Source organism: Phodopus roborovskii, unplaced genomic scaffold (genome assembly GCF_943737965.1).
Source record: "Phodopus roborovskii unplaced genomic scaffold, PHOROB, whole genome shotgun sequence".
Classification (NCBI taxonomy): domain Eukaryota; kingdom Metazoa; phylum Chordata; class Mammalia; order Rodentia; family Cricetidae; genus Phodopus; species Phodopus roborovskii.
The window spans coordinates 15,259,036-15,280,066 of record NW_026126567.1 but is presented as its reverse complement, the minus strand read 5'-3'; the positions used below and the strand labels follow the sequence as shown (position 1 = coordinate 15,280,066).

The 21,031-nt window shown below is 44.7% G+C and overlaps 1 protein-coding gene across 1 annotated transcript in view; it reads left to right on the top strand.

Annotated features, from left to right (window-relative positions):
* Deptor (DEP domain containing MTOR interacting protein) overlaps positions 1 to 20,793 on the top strand; it is a 129,998-nt gene extending 109,205 nt beyond the window's left edge. Inside the window, exon 9 of the mRNA XM_051202655.1 lies at positions 20,519 to 20,793. Coding sequence (XP_051058612.1) covers positions 20,519 to 20,647 — 129 coding nt within the window. The 3' untranslated portion in view covers positions 20,648 to 20,793. The remainder of the gene's footprint in view (positions 1 to 20,518) is intronic.
* The last annotated feature ends 238 nt before the right edge of the window (positions 20,794 to 21,031 follow it).

Here is a 21,031-nt window from a genome sequence, read left to right as displayed (position 1 = left end):
AATTGAGCGATGAGTTGCCTTGTACTTCAGCCCCTTCATTCTACCTCCACCTTTTTTTTTTGTGCCAGATGAAATTGAATCTTGTCGGTATTACAGTCACAGCTTGTGGCCTCCTGGGGCAGTCTGGGGGCGAAGCATTGGTCTGGCCGCGGGCCGGCCGGCCGGGGCAGGGAGAACGGGTACACTGAGTTGATTGAGTGCTCTGTTTTGTGCATCCCTGGTCCTCCTCCAGGCCCTTCAGACTCGGTGAATAACTTCACCGCCCACCCCGTTTCTCAGGCCAAGTGACTGAAGGCCACATTTGCTTCTCTCTTTCCTTCATTTTAAGATGTTCTCACCAGTCAGTTTGTGATGCATGCCTTTAATCCCAGCACTATGGAGTCAGAGGCAGGCAGATTTCTGTGAGCTCAAGGCTGACCTGGGCTACAAAGCAAGTTCTAGGATGCCCAGGGCTGTTACACAGAGAAACACTGTCCCAAACAACCAGAAAGCAAAAGCAAAACCACCACCAACAAAAAAGAAAGGTGTTCCCAAACTGTGTGTTAAGTTAATGAACCCCATTTTTATTTTCTAAAACAATTGAAGCATAGCATTGGATTCCTGGTTAACATTTCAGTCAGAGACACAAGTTGTAGGCAGCGTTGAACTCAAGAGACATTACTAAAATAGTAGCCTTTAAATTTAATGGTTGGAATATAATCCCACCTTTTCAATAAGTTTAATGGGTAGTTGGTATACATTCCAAGAACCAACAAAGCCATTTGCATTGTCTCTACTGTCATTTTTAGTAACAGTCCAGTGATATAGGTATGGTTTTGTTTTTACAGACAAAGGAAATGAAGTTTGTGTCAGGGCTATAAGGGCTCATATTTGTGTAGGTCTAGATCCTGTGCTTTTGTGATTGTTAAACATCTCTTGGAAATTACTGTCTTAAAAGAAGGTGTATGTGGGCCACAGGGTTTAGCTGTTCTTGGGGCAAGAAGCAGAACAGACTCATGGAGCTACAGCAGTGGCCCGCACTATACTCTTCGAGAACATAACACTCATAACAGCATTGTGGAGAAGTGGTACACTCATACGAATAAAAAGTTTAAAATTGAAAGGACCGAGCCCAGGAAATAAAAAAAGCACACTGTATCCCAAGGGTCTGAGCAGCCTAAATCTGCTGGCGCATATGATACTTCAAATGTAGCTGGTCTCCTGGGTGAAAGCGTTTTGTTGGTCTGACACCCAAAACATGGACTGTGTGTCTAATGCCTCAGCAGAGTCAGTGTAGATACTGCTCACTTGATCTTGATGCCTAATAAGCTCTGCTTGTTTCACCCAGGGCTTTAGCATCTGTTTTGTTTTTAATCTCTGAGGTTCCTTTTGTGTGTGTGTGTGTGTGTGTGTGTGTGTGTGCACTTACACATCCCACAGCACAAGTGTGGAAGTCAGAAAACAACTTGTAGTGTTCTCTCCTTCTACTGTATGTTCCATCTGTCAAACGCAGGACCTCAGACTTGGTAGAAAGTACTTGGCAAGCCATGTCACTGGCCACGGCATCTGTTTTTTCTTCCCTCTGTGTTTTTCCTAATAATGATCCCAGCTCTAGTTCTGGCAGAACCACATATCAATCAATCCATGTCTTCTTTTGCCCTGAACTTTTAGTCTCTTCCCAACCTACCCTCTGGCCTCATCCATGAGGGTAAGCTTGCTTTCTATCAGTACTGCTGTGGAATCTGAGGTCAAAATGGACACGCTTCGGGGGTATTAGGGGCCCAAGCAAACATCCATTCTCATGCAGCTGCTGCAGGTGTACAGGGCTTCTGAGATCACCTTCACACCAAACTGACTTCCTAGAAGTGACAGCAGCTTACTAGACATCAGCTCAGCTGAGTCCTTGGCTGTTAACTAGGCTTCCACACTCCGTAGTTTTGTAAGTGTAAATATATCTGAGTAGCAATCATTTTGTAAAAAATAAGTTTGAAATCCACTCATAAATACATCTGAGTTTCCAGACTGTGGTTTCTTTTCCCAGGAAGCAGAAGCTTAGGACTTAAAAGGTTTCCCTGACTCTCAACATGGTGATCATATGTTTGTCTGAACATCTCCTTAAGGCTACAGAGTACAAAATTAATTAATGAATTGATTGATTTAAAAAAGGAAGTTGTACATTTGCATTACCCTTGCATAATCTCATATTCATGACTCATGCTAAAAAGCATAGATCAAGAGGAGAATCTTCTAGTTTAGTAGAATAAATAGAAAAAGGTTAGAAGACTCTAACATACTTATAATATTTTAAAGATGCTCTTTCTTTTCTTTCTTTCCAAGTATAGTAGCATCTTTTTTTTTTAATTGTTTAGTATGTACACAGTGTTATGCCCACATGTGTGCCTACATGACAGAAGAGGGTACCAGATCTCATTACAGATGGTTGCAAGCCACCATGTGGTTGCTGGGCATAAGGGTTCATGGCTGGATAAAATCATTGATTTTTTTTTTCCCCCCTTCCATAGTAACCTACCCAGTGCCTTCCAGTACTATGATAATTTTGTGGTTATTGTTGTTTTGTTTTGTTTAGTTTTGTTTTTTTTTTTTTTTTTTTTTTTTTGAGAAAGAGTTGTATTCTGTAGTTCAGACTGCTCTGGAACTGATTGTCTAGCTCAGGCTGGCCTCAAATTCCCAGCAATCATGCTGCCTCAGTCTCCCAAATACTGGAATTATAGCCAAGAGCCACTACACCTCTTTTTAATCCATTCATCATATGGGTAATGAAAGGGAGGTCTACTGAAGAACTACTTGTCTAGGGGTTGAGTTTGATCACCCCTGACCAGGAGGCTGAGGGAAAGGTTTGAAATCGGCCGACTTTAGTGCTGCCCCATTGAAAACTCCATTTACCTTAATCTCATCCCTCAACCTCACCTCACTCCCCAGAGTCATCCCAACAACCAATTACCCAGATTGTGTTAACGTTGTATTAGCCACACTTGGATTTTAGGAATAACAGTGCCTTGGGTTTTTACTTGTAAAACACATCAGAGGATGCTCTACTTCATACCATGTTCTCATAACTTCCCCCAAATAGAGCTAAGTGCACTCTATTTTACACATAAGGAATGAAAATTCAGGCAAAGTGTGGTGGTTCGTGTCTGTGACACACTGGTACATCAGGCAGAAAGGTTCCAAGTTCAAAGCTAGCAGGGGTTACACAGGGAAGCCCTGTTTTAAAATAAAATAAAATAAACCTTCTGAAGACTCAACTGCGTCCTTCAATGCCAAGTCACTAGTGCATTCCAGCTCTTGAAATACCATGAATTCCATTCAGGGTACTGGCCTTGAACACAATCTTCTTGTTTAAAGCAAGCATAAACACAGGCAACCTTGAAGGAATGCCCAGGTCAGGGTTTCTCAACTTTCCCCAAGCATCAGCATCACCTGGGGGAACTCATAAGAAATTCACAGATATGCAGACATGGTGAGTCTGATGGTGGACCCTGGCCCCAGCACTGATTAGAAACTGTTGGGTAATTTGTTTGTGCAGCCAAGAGAGAGAACAACATCCAAGAGTGCCCAAGGCAGATATGCCACTGCCTAGGCGTTGTATTGTTGGTCAAAGAGCTATGTTCTTTTGACGCTTCCAATTTCTGTTAAAGGTCATCCTGCATAGGTTGGTTTTAAAATACACGGTGAAAGCATTTGTGCTTTTGATGCTGGACTTTTAGCTTGTTGAGTATCAGTTACACACATTTGGAAATTTATAAGCTCTACTTGAACATTCACACAGAGCAAGCCAAGCAAAGGAGCTGCCTCCACCTCCTAATAACAGTTCTTCAAAGCCAAATATTGCTCATGCCTTCGGCTTGCTTGCTTTGAGTCATAACAGCTGGACTGTGCAGCATTTGAGAAGCCTGACCTGCCCTAACTACCAGTGTAAAACATCATTCTTGTTGTAGGTACCACACCAAGGAGGCTGCCAGTGGGCAGCTGTGTTCTTGTAGCCTGGGAAGGTTCCATGGGGCTCTACTTACCTTAAGTCTCGTGGGCTTTCTAAGAGACAAGAAAAAAATATCCTCCACACATTCTAAGGAAAGTGTGAGACTAGTTAAAGTTGAAAATATTACCAATTTAAATGAGCTTTAGATCTTATAGTTTCAAACTGTTTCTCCACTGCAGAGAAAATATTGTCTTTCCCTGCCCCTCTCCAAACCCAGATCTGTGTACGCTCAATTTTGGCAGGAGTTTGTGTTGGCTGATGAAGAGTCCACAGAGCATGGTTTTAAACAGGATCCCTCCTGAGCCAAGGAGAATGTGGTGTCATCTGGATAAGGAGAGGCCACAGAACCCTCTGCATCTCGGAGGATAAAGCTTCCTTTCTAATGGCCATACATGGCCAGCTGTATAACCACTGTGGAGACCAAAGGGCCATAAGCACATTGTGATCTACACAGAGAGGCTATCCACACTTTGCTACCCTAGAGCTTATGGGATCAAATTCTACATTGTAGAACCAGAGTAATCAGTTCTAGGCATAGGCCTTAGCTTCATTCATCCCAGAGGTGTGCTTTGGCTGAGCCAGGGGAGGCAATGTCTTCTGTGCTGTGTGTAAAAGCTGGCATCCTGGGCTGCCATTCATCTGTGAGACACGGACATGTGTGTCTCAAACCTTGGACCTTGAGGAGGACATGGTCTTGGAGAAACAGGTGAGAAAAAACATATCTGGGAAGAAGTAGGTACACACATGCCATGACATTCACGTGGAAGTCAGGTGACAACATTCAAGAGTCTGGATCCGGGGATCGAACTCAGGTCATCAGGTTTCCAAGACAAGAGCTGTAACCCAGTGATCCGTCTCAGTAGCCCTAAGCTTCCATTTCTTGCCTACCTTTAGGCACCAACTGCTATGCTGTTATTTTGCTCTTTGCCCCTCTCCAATCTAGGTGCCGAGTGTCTGTTTGCATCTCTTTCAGAGGGTCCAGTGGCAGGGCTGTTCACAGGGCTGACAGGTGGGATTAAAAAGCTAGACAGAGTAGAGGAGCAAAGGAGCAAGCTGGAAAAATCCAGCAGGGCTGCATAAGTCCTCATCAACAGGCATGTCTGTGCCTGCTTTTCCCAATATTTCTTCCGTATTTCTGGAGCTCCTGCAACCACTTAGGTTTCTTACAGATCCCAACCCTTCTTCCTCCAAGCCTGTCCTTCATTCGTGGTGATTTTGGAGTGTGTCCACAAAGGAAACTTATGACAAAAGGCTCTCCATGGCTTTGGCATCATCAGCCACTGAGACTCTTGCAGCACTATTGGTCGGTGGTCCATTGGTTGGGGAGGATTGAATGTGGAAAAGCAGAGAGCAAGGATAAGCAGAAACCCTACCTGAGTGCCTTTGTCTCTGTCTTTCACCTCAGTTTACCACAGTAGCTATGAGGAGGGGTGGCTGCTTCAATCCCGCCCTCTCTACACAATGCACAATTCTCCTGTGGACAGCTTGAGCCTGGAACTCTACATTTGAAAGAAACTGAAATATAGTGTTAACCTGCTCAAGGTAACGCCACAAGGCTCTCTCATTCATGGTTTTCCCGAGGAACAATTCATAGACCATGCTCGGCACTGGAAAGAGAAAGGATGAGCAAATGTGAGACTCTTCCAGGAAGGAGAGGAGGATGGCCTGATAAAGGGGGGCGGATAGCTTTCCTGGAGGGTTGGACTGCATGCCCAGACTATCTGCATCTCATTCTCTATGGCTTCCTGTACATAAAATAAATACTTAAAATATGAGTCCTGAGCCAGGTGTAGCGGTGCACACCTATAATCCCAGCGCTTGAAGGAGGAAGGAGGCAGCCTGGGCTATATGAGTTCCTGGAAAAGAGCCACAGGTGGTAGAGCGCTTTCTCGAAGCCCTGGCTTTGATCCCAGCACAGCACAAGACTGGCCTGGTGGCATACTTGAGAGGTGAAGAAAGTAGGATTAGAAGAAGTTCAAGATCAGGAAGCAGAGGAAAGCAGATCTCTGAGTTTCAAAGCCAGCCTGGCCTGCAGAGTGAGTTGCAGGACAGCCAAGGCTACATAGAGAAACCCTGTCTCAAGCAAGGACACCACCAAACAGAAAAAGAAGTTCAGGATCATAGTTAGCCAAGTTTGAGGCCAGCCTGGGCTACATGAACCCCTGTTTCAAATAAAATAAAATAAAATGGAACAAAACAAAAGAAAAATGGCTTCTGGTATTTTCCTCTCCAAGCCTGAACAAGAACAGGTCCTAGCAACCCTGGGCGGGGTATCCGGCATGGCTCCTCACAGTCACTTTGTAAGACAGAAGTCACCAGGCCGAATTGAAATGAGCTCTCTGGGAGATTTTCTTGGAAGCCCTTTTGAATATCCATAGTGAAGTCTGTTTTCCAGGGTTAGCCTCCAAATTAATGACTCTCTTGCATAAAAGCAGTTTCGTCCTGGCTAACAGTCCTGTGGTTTAGCTCTAGCAGTAAACATTGCAGGAGTGGGAGCTGCCCTGGAGGAGACAGGATGGAGCTCTGTATCTGCTATGTTCTGCAGGGATGGAGGGAAAGGAAACCGTTTTCGTTAACATTGTGCTAGGCATTGTGAGAGTTGCCTGGTTTGTATTGTGTGTCTCCTTATTTTTGTCATGACCAGGGAGCTGGGCATGAAAGAATTGAGTTACAGACTCCTGTTGTGTAACTAAGCAGCAGGAGTCAGAAGCCAAACTAGTCTATGGCTCATCGGGCTTCAGAGCCATGGCCATTCTTCATGTCCGAGGTCCTTCAAATACGCTGAAACAATTCTACTTGTCTGGTCTTCAGCGTCTCCATCTGAAAAAAATAGGTCAGCTACTCCACCAGAGGTCATATATGCTCTAATAATGAACGCCTGGGGGACCCAGTCACTACAAGCTCCATACAGCTCTGTGACGGTATGTGAGGTTACTAGAGGCAGAAGGATCCTGATGACATACTGAGCCATGTCCACTTTCTAAATGCTATGCAATACTTTACTCCCAAGTGTTGGGATTCTTGCTTTTGCTGTTGTTTGGGGTCTTCAAGACAGGGTTTCTCTGTGTAGCCCTGGCCATCCTGGAACTTCCTCTATAGACCAGGCTGGCCTCAAACTCAGAAATTCACCTGCCTCTGCCCCTGGGATTAAAGGTGTGCACCACCACCTCGTGTCTGGCTTTTTGTTTGTTCTGTTTTATTAGTTTGTTTATGACAGGGTCTTCTGTAGCCCAGGCTAGTGTCTAGTTCACTATGACCTTGGATTTCTGGTCCTTCTTGTAAGTTTATGCGGTGCTGAGCAAACAACCCATGGCTTTTTGCATGCTAAGCAATCACTCATTCAGCTGAGCTACATCCCGGTCCTGGAGCACCCCTGAACAGAGACAGTCCTGAGTAGCCCAGTGACTGCCTCATTCACTGGCTCACAATGTATTCATCTGGAGCGTGACAACACACTTGTAAGATACAGAAAGGAATGCCGGAGCAGTAGTCAGTCACCAGGGTTCTCCTCCCTGGACATGTCCAGCAAAGGATGCATAAGCACGTTGTTCTAGTTTCCTTTCTGTTGGCATGATAAAATACCCACTCAAAAGCCACTTATGGGAGAAGGGCTGTGTTGTAGCTCACCATTCCAGATTCCAGTCCATCATTTCCTGGAAGTCAAGGCAGGGTGAACCTGAATTAGCCAGGCACATTATATCCACACTCAAAGGGAAGAAAGCAATGAATTAATGCACTCAGTTCCTTTTCTCCATTCCAAAGTTCAGAGCCCTCAGTGGGTGGATCTTCTTAACTCAATAAATGTAATCAAGACAATCCCTCATAGACATTCTCGGAGGCTCACCTTAATCTATACCGTCTCCCCAGGTGTGCCCAGAGCTCTGCCTCCTAGGTGTCAGGTTACCAATATTATCTACCACCTATCCTTACCCCTTACCACATCAAAAAAAAAAAAAAAAAAAAAAAACAGGTTGTCATGAGGCCATTGCTATTTGATTTGTAATCTTTTTGCTTCCTACCACATCATTTCCAACTAAAGCTGAACGCAGATAGTGCTGCAAGTCTGTAATCCCAGTGATTGAGAGTTGGGGGATTAAGAGTCATATGCTAAATAGCAAATTCAAAGTCAGCCTGAATTACATTAGACCCTGTCTCAAAAAAAAATCAGGAACAGGCTAGGCATGATGGCCTAGTGGGTAAAGTTGCTTGTCTTTGAGCCTAATGACCTGAGTTCAGTCTCCAGGGCTCATCTAATTGAAGGAGGAAACTGACCTCCACATATGTGCAATAGCATACACACACAAAAATAAATAGGTAAGTAAGTAAATAAATACATGTAGTTTTTGGTTATTTTTTAAGATCAACATTTAAAGACACACACAAACACAAAAACACAAAAAGGCCATCACCTACATAGATTAAATGCATTTGTGTCACATGAAGGAATGAAATCACAGATCTCCTCTTGGTTTAGTTTGACCAAGAGTGAGTCCAAATGTGAATTCTATGCTTCTCTCCCTGTACCATCTGCAGCTTATCATTTCTGATTTGTCTGTAATCTTTATTGTATGCCTATGCCCGATGTTTGTCTTGTCCCTAACAGGGGCTTTGTTCTCCACTGAACAGCACAGAAAGCATCACACAGGGAAAGGATGAGGCTACTTAGTAGTTATCTTTAGCAGGGGTTTATATGGGATAACGGTTACTGACTCCAGCTGACCCAGAAGCACTCAGAACAGCCAATGTAACTGTGAAAGTATCATCATCATTTTATACTCATAGGTACACAAATAGGATCCCAAGAGTAGGGAAACATGGTGAAAACCATTGTGAAATAATTTACGATAAACAAGTCCTCACACTCTGTAGGACCAATAATTTAGCTTTGAAAAAAAAAAAATATCATCATCAAGTAATACCCTTGGAGGGCAGAAAATGTCACCAACACACTACAGCTTACCCATTATGAAAGAAATAATATACAGAAATCCTTTGTATTTATGAAAATATAGCTATTGTATAGTGGTCTGATGAGTAACCTTAATATTCTTCATCTTCTTTCATAATTGATCTTTTAAATGTTCTGTTATGTTAATTTTGCATTCTTACCATAATCAAGAAAAAAGATAAAAGTACTGGGTTGTAAGTAGTTAATAAATGAATTTTTTTTCTTAATTTTCATGAGAAAGAAATTAGAGAGGAAGACTGACCTTGAGTGGGTCAATGTGTATTGAGAATATACTTCCTGATCCCTCTGCCACATATCCACAAAGACATGCAGGACGGTTTGTTGATCTTTCTGTTTGGTGTGTGTGTGTTTGTGGTCACACCCATACTTTCTTGCAAGATGTCAGGGGACAACTTTGGGGAGTTGCTTCTTTACTTTGAGCAGGTTCCCAGGATCATACAACTGCTTCTACCCACTGAGCCACAACATTCTTGGGAAGTTCTGAGCAACTTTTTGCATCCATAGAGTAAGGCAGTTTGTCTGGGGGCCTAAGGGTGTATAGAGTGAGAACTGGCTCCCCGTTGATAGGTCCCCTTCCCTTCAGCAGCAGACCATGGAATCCTGTGATTGTAACACTCATGCATTGCTCCTTCAGCCACTGAACACTTTATGCTCCCGAGTTAAACATACCTCAGACAGAGAGTTCAATCTTCCTTTAATACAAGTTGACCTTGGATATGCTTCTCGCACAGTCATGAGCCAGCCACCTACAGGACAGTCACAGGAACCATCAGTGTGTCCAAGTCCTCCTCATGCCTCCCACCTCTATAGAGAATCTCCAGGAAGATTTTTGTTCTAACTTTGGGAATAACAAGTTCTAGGGACTGAGCCTAGGTTCCATGAGACCCCTTCCTCTCCTTTGAGTAATGTTCCACAGTCCTCCTGTGCCTGACCTGCTGAGGCGAGTGGACCAGGCAGGGGCCAACTTCCATCGGAAGCCTAGTGACAGCTTGGGCAAGGTGGCAGATTCTGTGTAGATTCAACAGGCTTATAACTCTTTCAACAGGGTTTTGTGTGTTGTTCTCGTTTCATTGTGAAAGACAGTCATTCTTATGCACAGTTGACTTTGCTTCAGTGGTGTAGTCTGCCCTTTGGGGGACTAGTGTGGGGCATATGGTGTGTTTAAATGCCCAAAGCTTAGGAAGAATAGTTCTGTGGAATGGGAGGCCTATGTTTGTGCAAGAACTGGCCATCAGCCACCTTCCACTCCAATCTCTCTCAGGCCAGTTGCATACTTGGCAGAAAGATTGATGGGGCTGACACACAGCTGCAAATTTTCTTATCTTATTTTTGAGAGAAGTGTATTCTGCTGTGCAGGCTCCTCCTCACCAAAACAACCACAGCTTGTTCTCATATGACAGCAGCATGGGGAACTCCTAAGCAGGATCCTTGAATGTGATGTTTGTGTAAACAAATTGCAGTCCATTAGTGTCATGGATTATGACTCTCTGGCAAGTCTACAGTCTGCTTATGTCTAGTGGTTCATGGTGAAGAACCATTGTTGGGTAATACGGTCTCCGTTCTGAAGCAGCTTTGTTCACGTGATCACCTCGTGGACAGGAACTTGATTGCTTCACAGATTGTTACACTTAGTTTTAAATAAAAAGTGTGTATGAGAGAGAGAGAGAGAGTGTGTGTGGTGTGTGTGTGGGGGGGCGTGCACGTGCGTGCACATGCGCACACATGCACACACGAGCCTTTACCAACTGAACCATCTCAAAGACTTGATCTGTTTACTTTAAAATTTTCACTAGTAGAAGCCAAGTATGATGGTTCACTTCTACAATCCCACACTTAGAAGGGGGGCTAAGAGGGTCAAAAGTTTAAGGTCATCCTCAGACTACTCTCTGTCTCTCTCTCTCTGTCACACACACACACAGAGAGAGAGAGAGAGGGAGAGAGGGAGAGGTGGGAGGGGTAAAAGAAAATTAATTTTCAACTAAGTACAAAGGTGGGCATTAAGACAATTGTATGATCTATACAGAGACATAGAAATTGTTAGTGTATGCCTGCAGTTCTCACAATGCGAACTTGTACTGTAAGCCATCTGAGGGATTGGTTGCTATAATAACAGCACTCCTGGTATGGCTGGGAGGCTGCTGGTGAGAGGTGCTGCATACATGTCACATGTGCAGACTGCTCTTCTACCTGCCTCCCTGTTTGTTAGTGAAAGAAAGCCAGTCTCACCTAGCATATTAAGCTACCCACTATGTCTTGAATCCCTTGGCTTTTGCTTTATATGCTGTGGGGCTCTTTTTTTCAGACACATAGGCTGTCGGCTGTCATGTCTTCCTGGTGGATTGACTCTTTCATCTGTTTCCTACTTTGCCATCTCAACCATGGCAGAAGACTGTGTATGGATCAGTTTCTGGTCTTTTAGTTCATTTCCATTTTTCTGTAATAAGACTGCACTGCCTTGCTGGATTCTAAATTTATAATATCACCTTTTTTTTTTTCAACATATAGAAGCCTACAGCACATGAATGCATGAGAGAGCCTGTTGTATTCTTTCATTATTTATATTGTTCTGAAGTTCAGTTTACATTCATAAGAATAACATTTCTTTTACAAATTTAATAAAAGCATGCGCCTGGCCTGTTTCTTGACATATGAGTCATCAACAGTGTGGGGACATTGTTACTAGTGAACGTGTTGTTCATGGCTAAGTAGAAGCCTGATTCCTTTTTTTTTTCCCATGGAGAAATTTAGAGGAAAATTCTGGGCATAGCTGTACAAACTCTAACCGAGAACTCATGGGGCACAGGATCCTCATGACTGTGTGTTTGAAGCCAGCCATGTATGTCTACGTAGCAAATTTCTGTCCAGCCAGCTCAGGCAGTGGTGGTGTGCACTTTTAATCTCAGCACACTGGAGGCAGAGTCAGGCAGATCTCTGTGAGTTCAAGGGCAGCCTGGTCTATAGAGCTAGTGCTAGGACAGATAGTCAGAGGTACACAGTGAAACCCTGTTTTGAAAGACCAAAAGAAAGAAAACTAAACAAAAGAATTTTAGAGGTGAAAAATACTTTAAAGTTTTGAAAGAAATAGGGGGGGTTGTTAGTTTTTTTTTTTTTCCTGCTTAATGTATCCACTCATATTTGGAAGAAAAATAATATTTAGCTTCAGGGGTACAGGTCTGAGAGTAGGTATTAACCCCCTGAGTCCTACACTTAGTTTTGCCTTTGGGGAAGCCCCATTTGGAGGAGGAAGGAAGGAAGGAGGCAAGAGAACTCTCAGAGATAAACTTCTTGGGGTACTCATTTCTTAACAATGACTGCTGAACATGCTAGCATCTGTGTTCCAAGGATAGCCTGATCCCACATTTTTTTTCACCCACCTTACAAAAGTCAGATCTTCCCCACATTTTTTTTCACCCACCTACATGGCATGCTTAATCTTCCCCAGTCCTGTTTCTGTTATGAAACAAAGGTGGCAACAACATCCAAATGGTTGTGAGCAGAGTTGGTAATGCTGGTTAATAGTGGAGATGAGATCATGCCATTACTCACTTAGACAGATGATGTGATTTGGGAAGCTTGCTGGCCAAACTGTATACTCATTGTCACCAAGGGTAACTATATAGCTTACAGTCATACGGTTTCCTCCTGGAATCTGTAAATTCTATACTCAAGGAGTCATTAATCGTCACCTCATTCATTACTGCATCCTAGCATCACTGAGAATACAGATCCCCGGGACTCTCTCCCATGGAGTCTGGTAAGCCTTAAGTAAGATCTGAGATTATACACTTTCAGATATTCCCCAAAGTACCTCATGTGAACACTGCAGCTTGAGAATGATAACTTTCAGATATTCCCCAAAGTACCTCATGTGAACACTGCAGCTTGAGAATGATAACTTTCAGATATTCCCCAAAGTACCTCATGTGAACACTGCAGCTTGAGAATGATAAGTCTGCCATGTGGATGGGATGCACACTAGCCCTGCTAACATGTAACTGATCTCCTTAATTCATGCACTTTCCAGCACGAGACATACTTAAGAGGTGACAGGCTAGATTCCTGGGTTTCTAGGGAGAGGTTCCCCATTTTTGCTTTTGGTTTTGAGGATTTAGTGGTTTTATTGGTTGGTTTGGGGGAGAGATCCTTTCTGTTGTAGCCTTGAACTCACAGCAATCCTCCTGCCTCAGCCTCCGAAATGCTGCAATTACTGATGTGTGTCGCTGTCTTATTAGGGTTTCCATTGCTGTGTAGAGACACGGTGACCATGGAAACTCTTAATAAGAAAACGTTTGATTAGGGCTAACTTACAGTTTCAGAGATGTAGTCCTTTATCATCATGGAGGGTCATGGCGGTGGGCAGGCAGACCTGGTGCTGGAGAAGGAGCTGTGCATTTTGTATCTTGATCCACAGGCAGCAGCAGGAGTCTGTGTGTCACACTGAGTGTAGCTTGAGCAAAAGGAGACCTCAAAGCCTGCCCCCACAATGATGCACTTCATCCAACAAGGTCACACCTGCTCCAAAAAAGCCATACACCTAACAGTGGCACCCTCTATGGGGCCATGTTCTTTTGAACCACCATAGCCACCATGCCCACACACTTTATCTCTTTTTTAAATGTGTGTGTGTTCATGCACACGCATGCACACTTGCACGTGAGCACACACACGTGCAGATGTTCATGTGTGTGCATGTACATGGGGAGGCCAGAGGACAACTTCAGATGTCCTCCTCAGGAGAACTCTCCACCTCAGTCTAAGAAGGATCTTCCACTGGCCTGAAACTCACAGTCAGGCTAAAACGACCGACAAGGAAGTCCCAGGACCCCTTCTGTCTCCTCTTCCTCAGGACAGAGATTGCAAGTGCCACCATGCCCCTGGGGATCCAACTGAGGTCCTCATGCTTGCAGAGCAAGCACCTTACCACCTGAGCTATGTCCCCGGTCTGGTTTTGCTACCCGTATGGCTGTGTACCATACACACACACACATAGTATCAGCGGAGGCTAGCAAAGGGCATCAGGTCCTCTGGAACTGGAGTTACGGATGGTTGTGGGCATCCATGTAGGTCCTGAGAACTGATCCCAGATCCTCTTGAAGAGTAGCCAGTGCTCATAACAGCTGACCCATCTCTCCAGCTTGAATGCAGCACTGTTGGGGGTACAGTGGGTGACTGCCGACTCCCAGGGCCTGAGAAGACCCTGGTACACTGGAGGTGCTGTGTTTCTCCCCAAGCTCACCCCCACTTCAGGGCAGACAGCCGAGTGACTCCTGGTGGGCTCCAGCCAATGTGTGTGTATGTGTAATTTTTGCACAATGGGTGGGTATCCATCTGTCTGGGAGTTATGGCACATCTGCCAGGCCTAGTGTAGGCAGAGTAATCTGCAAGGCAGAATGATTTAGTTAATTTGGCTTTCCATCAGAAGGAAGGCTGGAGTTCCGCCTGGGTGTTCGCCCCAACTTGGACACACCCAGAAATGTGCTTGGTCCTGCCTCCTTCGTCCCGTTAACTCTTAAGGACCAGTGTTGTTGCTCAGAATCTCTTTCCTAAGCCTGTTGTTTCCTCAGAGCTGCATCCTAACCCCAGCCTCATGTGTCACAGGAAGGTTTTTGTACTGCATCTTCGTTAATGAGACTACGTTCCTGTTCCTGTCCTTTCATTTGGAGGTTGAAGCAGTGTCCTTATGTATTGAGACTGAGCCCTTTTCTTAGAATTGAGGAAATGGAGGTTAAGCTCATTTGGTGCAGTGCTTGTCTAGCATTTGTGATGCTCTGGGTTCCTCCTAGGTAGAGGCAGGAGGATCGGCAGTTCAAGGCCAGCCTTAGCTCAATAGTGAGTTCAAGTCCTGGGTTACATGACACCCTAACTCAAAATAAGAGAGGAGGGGACAGGGAAATGGCTCAGTTGATAAAATGTTTAAGTTAGGATCTCCAGCACCTACATAGATGCCAGGCATAGTATGTGCCGGTAATCCCAGCTCTGGAAATGCAGAGGGGTGGGGGGTGCAGGGGGGGTCTCCCTCCAATTGCTGCCTAGCCAATCCAGCTGAATCGGTGAGCTCCAGATTCAGTGAGAGGTCCTGTCTCAAAAAGCAGTAAGGTGGAGAGTGACTGGCAAAGTCACTGACATCAGTCTCTGGCTTCTATACACATGCATACACCGACAGACAGACACAGATACAGATACACACCTATACACGTGCATGCGCGCGCGCGCGCGCGCACACACACACACACACACACACACACACACACACACCTACACAAACACAAAGAACTAAGGAAATGGGACAATTGCAAACCTAATCTTGGCAAACAGGTGTGTGTGTTAAAGATACTGAAAAGGAAAGCATGGACCACTTCACCAGAATCCCCATTACTTCCAGTAGATCTAAACTGCTAGCCCAGCAGGGAGAAATTATGTTCCTAGCGTGGCCTGTCTGGAGGCAGTCATGTATTCTGTGTGTTTGTGCGCACAGGGGAGAAGTAATTTCCTCCCCAGGCTGTGTGCGTCCTGCTGTTATTTGTAATGTGTGTTGATTTGCAAAGCATGGTGTACCAAAGATGCCAACTGAAAACCCATCGCTGTGAGTTAACCCATGAGTACACAGCGGGGCTCCTGGAGCTAGATGATCTGGAACATTTTAGCAACAGGACATGGAAACTGCTTGAACCACGCAGTCATCGAGGCCACTTAGGGAGAGATGACGTCTGTCTGACAGCCAGACTCTAAAAATACCATGTTGGATATAAGCACATGAGTAAGGGTTTGAAGGCATTTTTTTCTTTATTCTGGGAAAAGGTTTGAAAGAACATCTTAGTTACGTTATTGGTGAGAAATGGTTCTGAGAACTGGGAAAACGAGAGAATTATGATTGTGTGTGTGTGTGTGTGTGTGTGTGTGTGTGCGTGTGTGTGTGTGTGTGTGTGTGCGTGTGTGTGTGCGCGCGCGTGCGTGTGCCTGTGGTGTGCATGTGTGTTCACTTGACACACAGGATTGACATATGTATGTATGTATATGTATACAGACATCAAAACAAAACATGGGGGCCTTCTCTGGGTTTCCCCACTTTACTTCATGACACAGGCTCTCTCAGTGAACCTGGAGCTCACTAGATTTTTCTCTCTCTAAACTGGCAGATCAGTAAGCCTCAATCATCCTCCTGCCTCAGGCAGGTGTGGCCATACCCACCTTTTATATGGGCGCGGGGGCTCTGAACTCAGATGTCCAAGCACTCTTACTGAGCCATTTCTCCAGTCCCTAATCTGATTTTTTTCGTATTTTGGTTTTTGTTTTTTGTTTTGAGAGGAACTAGCTCTTATAGACCAGGCTGGTCTCGAACTCACAGAGATCCGCCTGCCTCTGCCTCCCAAGTACTGGGGTCAAACGTGTGCGCCTCCACTGCCCAGCCCTAATCTGACTTTTGAAAGCACGGGATTGTGATAACTGTAAGTAGAAGGGTAGAAGGGGAGTGAAAAGGCAACTCTTCCCTTTTTTGTTGTAAGTTTCAGTTTTATGTTTAAGATAGGGTCTCTCTGTATAGCCCAGGCTAGCCTCAGATTTGTTCTGTAGACCTGGTGGGTCCTAGAAGGTATAGTCACTGTTTCTTATATGTACACAATATAATGTTAACCTCTCTCTCTCTCCCTTCCCTCCCTCCTTCCTTCCTTCCTTCCTTCCTTCCCTCCTTCCTTTCTCCCTTCCTTCCTTCCTTCCTTCCTTCCTTTCTTTGAGACAGGATCTTCCTACATATCCCAGACTGGCCTCAAACTCACCATCTTCCTGTCTCAACCTCCTCAAGTGGTAGATTACAGGTGTGTGTTACCATGTGTGCTCACTAGTATTGCATCAACTTGAAGGGCAAACTCGAGTTATCTCAAAGGAGGGAATCTTAATTGAGAAAAGGCCTCCATAAGATCCAGCTGTAAGGCATTTTCTTAGTTATTTATTGATGGGGAAGGACCCAGCCCCTTATGGGTGATATCATCCCTGGACTGGTGGTCCTGGGTTCTACAAGAAAGCATGCTTAAGCTGGGTGGTGGTGACATACTCCTTTAATCCCAGCACCGGGGAGGCAGAGGTGAGTTAGAGGGTAGCCTGGTCTACAAAGTAAAGAAAAAAATAATCTTGAAAAAGAAGTAAGTAAAGAAAGCATACCGAGCAGACCATGAGAAGCAAGCTAATAAGCAGCACCCCTCCATAGCCTCTACATCAGCTCCTGCCTCCAGGCTCCTCCCCGTTTGAGTCCCTGTCCTGGTGTCCTTCAATGATGGACTATGATGTGGAAGTGTAAGCCAAATAAACTCTTTCCTCCCCAAAGTGTTTTCGGTCAAGGTGTTTGATCACATTAATAGAAACCCTAACTAAGGTACTATGGCTATTTTACAATCCAGGCTTATTTGAATAAAAATCATGTAATTGAAAGAGCGTAAACATTGGCACCATACGTGTGTGAGTGTGTGTGTGTGTGTGCGCGCGTGCGCGTGTGCGCACGCACCCGTGCACACGCGTGCGCGCTGTTTTGAGGTTTTGTGAGAGAGTTTCAGGCCAGCTGTGAACTAAATATGTAGTGAAACTCCTGGTCCGGTCCTCCTGTCTCACTTCCTCAACGCTGAGATTCTAAGTGTATAACACATCCGCATTGCTTTTTGGATTTTTTTGAGGCTGATTCTTACTCTACAGTAAGCTCTTAATCAAGCTCTTAATCCTACCTCCTCAACCTCCTGAGTAGCTCATGCTGTGGGAGTACCAGTGTATCATGGGTGTTTGAGAAACCCTAAGACTGCCTGAGCATTAAAGAATGGAGAGAAAAACCACTAGCAAAGGCTGTGGACATGGCTTAGTACGTAAAGGGCTTGTCCATCGACAGTGAGGACCTAAGTTCAACTCCTAGAAGCCATGTACAAAAGCCAGACCTGGCTGTTTACACCCTTAACCCCGGCACTGGGCAGACATGAGGCTGCTTAGAACTTACCGACCAGCCAGCATTAGCAAATCAGTGAGCTTCGAAGTACAGTCCTTTAGCAGGAGACTATTAAATGTCTTTCAGTCTTTGAAGCTTCAAGCCACACTCTGTTATAGCCATTGCCTCTGCCCAGCCTGAGCCGGGCTCTTCAAACTCAGGTAGCCATCAGGCAAGTGGTAAGAAAAAGCAGTAGAAAGGGCTGTGGTGGGACTGGAGAGATGGCTCTGTGGTTAAGAAGATCACTTGTTGCTCTTGCAGAGGACCCAGCCTTGGTTCCTCCAGGCATGCACGACTGCCTGTAATCCCTCCCAGCTCTGGGGGATCTGTCTTCAGGACTCCTTGGGTACCTCGGCACATAAACTCATGCTGGCACACATACACACACAAATAAATCATTTTAAAATAAAGGTCTGTGGTATGTGAGCAGTCACTTTCCCTGTTTAGAAGAGACTAGCAGCCACGCACAAGGCCATCAGACCTGGTATGATGAGATTCCTATATGGCCCTCGAGAAACATGAATCTATTTAGATTTCTCTGTGACATTCCGATCACTCACACGTTGGCTAGTTAAGACAAATGGTGTGGGACAGCAGAGCATAATTGCGGTGAGGCCTGAATGACTAATGTGCTCACAGTGTGATTCAGAGACACAAATTACCCCAGAGCCTGTGGAGGGTTGGCTGGCAATTCCTGTCTTCCCATGTAGCAACACAAAGGAGGTCTTTTGGAGGAAAGAACCCAGATCTCAAGTCTAGCACCCTGGGTGGGAGGGGGTGACATTCCTCTCATTCTTTGGCAGAGGAAAAGCAAGTCAACAGCTTAGTTGGGTCAGTGCTAAAATGCCCCCAGAGGCAGTGATCAGGCAGGATGACCTCAATTATCACTATGACCTTGGCCATAGTTGAAAAGGGTTGATTACACTCAAGACGTGCCCCAAATTCTTTGGGAATGGGAAAGGAGAATGGCTACTGTGTAAGACACCCCAGTAACAAAGGGTAAGGAGTGCAAATGTCAGGGTTCATGTTTACTAAAGAAATGCGATCCTGTTAACTACATTACACTTTCTACTCCTGTAGCCATGGTTTCTGTGTTTTGTTCTGTTTGTTTGTTTGTTTGTTTTTCAAGACAAGGTTTCTCTGTGTAATAGTCCTAGCTGTCCTGGAATTAGCTCTGTAGACCAGGCTAGCCTCAAACTCACAGAGATCTACCTCTGCCTTCTGATTACTGGGACTAAAGGTATGTGCCACCACCACTGGCTAGGAAATGACCATTTAAAAAAACAGAGAGAGAGAGAGGAATTAGTGAGCCCAGCATTTGTGTGATGTCTTCCAGCATGTTTTAAATTCATTGTGTAATTTGAACTTGTGTGGATGGATATATATTTTTTAACCTGTTCATTCTGCAAATGAGGAATGCTTATTTATTATATACATATATTGAGACAGTCTCATGTACTCCAGGCTAGCCTCCAACCAGCCAAGGTTAATCTTTAACTTCTGACCCTCCAGCCTCCACTTCCCAGGTGCTGATGTTACACGTGCACTTTACTCGGCACTGAGCTTATAAGGTCCTGGAAAATAAGCCCAGGCTCTGTGCATCCAAGACAATGGTCTCCCAAGTGAGCTGGCTCCAAATGGGGCATGTTTACATCATGAAGCATATAATATGGAAGAGGAGAAGTGACCTACTTAAATTAAGGTCACCATCAAAGGAACATAGGTCATAAATCTTTATTTTAAGATTCCAGATCCTATAACATTTTTTATTAAAAAAAAAAACAAAAACAAAAACAGAAACAAAGCTATGATTTTGATGTTTCCCAACTTGGGTGTGTAGAGGCAGTAGGTATAGATAGGTATTTGGGGACTTGATTTTAAGTTTAAGTTTATGTTGACATTACTTTGCCAGAAATCAATAAAAAAGGAAATGGTGGATTCCCGGAGGTTTTGGTATCTCTCACATTCTTTAGTTTTCAACGATGAATTAATCAGTACTTCCCCCAGGGCCTGTTAGCTCATAAGTACAACAACTACAAGACTGTGAATCCTCATAGGCTGGCCCACTCTAATAAAAGCTTCATGTACTCTGTCTTAGAATTCTTGCAACAGTCATGTGTGTGCGATGGATACCACACAATAGATGGAAATAAAGCTTAGAAATATAACTAACTAATAAGATTCAGACTTGGGATTTAAGCCCAATTTTTGTAAAATACTAAAATAAGTGCTTTTTCTGTCATCTTGCCCTGTAGAAAAAGTATGTCCTTTTTGTAATGATTGAATCAGAGTAGCTTGCTGGTTGGCCATTTTAAGAATAATGTTTGGGACACACACTAAGTCTATGAAAAAAATGGACAAGTAAGTGTGTGTGTGTGTGTGTGTGTGTGTGTGTGTGTGTGTGTCTGTCTGTCTGTGTCTGCGTGTCTGTATCTGAGACAACATCTCATTTACCCCAGACTGGCCTTTTTATATAGCCTACAATAACCACCATGATCTAATTCCTCAACCCCTCAAGTGCTGGGATTATGGGCATCCGGGGCAGGCATTTCATCAGTTGAGCTGCATCCCCAGCTGGAGCTGATGTTCTTTCTTTCTGTCATTCCTGTAGGTCTGTCAGTTCGTCGTCTCTGTCAATGGGCTCAACGTGCTGAATGTAGACTACCGCACCGTGAGTAACCTGATTCTCACTGGCCCGAGGACAATTGTCATGGAGGTCATGGAGGAGTTGGACTGCTGAGCAACAAGACTTCCCTCCCCTCTGATGCCCTGTCCCAGAATAGCACGTCAATGACATGACAAGACTGCCAGACAAATGGATAATTGGGACATACAGATCTTTTCTCTGTCCATACACACCTTGGCTTACATGTAGTGTTTGAACCGGGTAACACATCTTTAAAAAACAAAACATAGCAGGAGTGTGGTGGCTCACGTCTATCATCCCAGCACTCAGGAGGCCGGGGCAGGCGCAGGGTTGCAAGTGCAAGACCAGCCTCAGCTCACAGTGGGAATGCCTGCCTCAAAAACCATGCACGCATGCACACGCATGTGCTTGTGCCAATGTAGATGGCACAGGGAAGCAGTTTCCCTATGGTATGGGGTGGAATTGCCTTACTAGAGC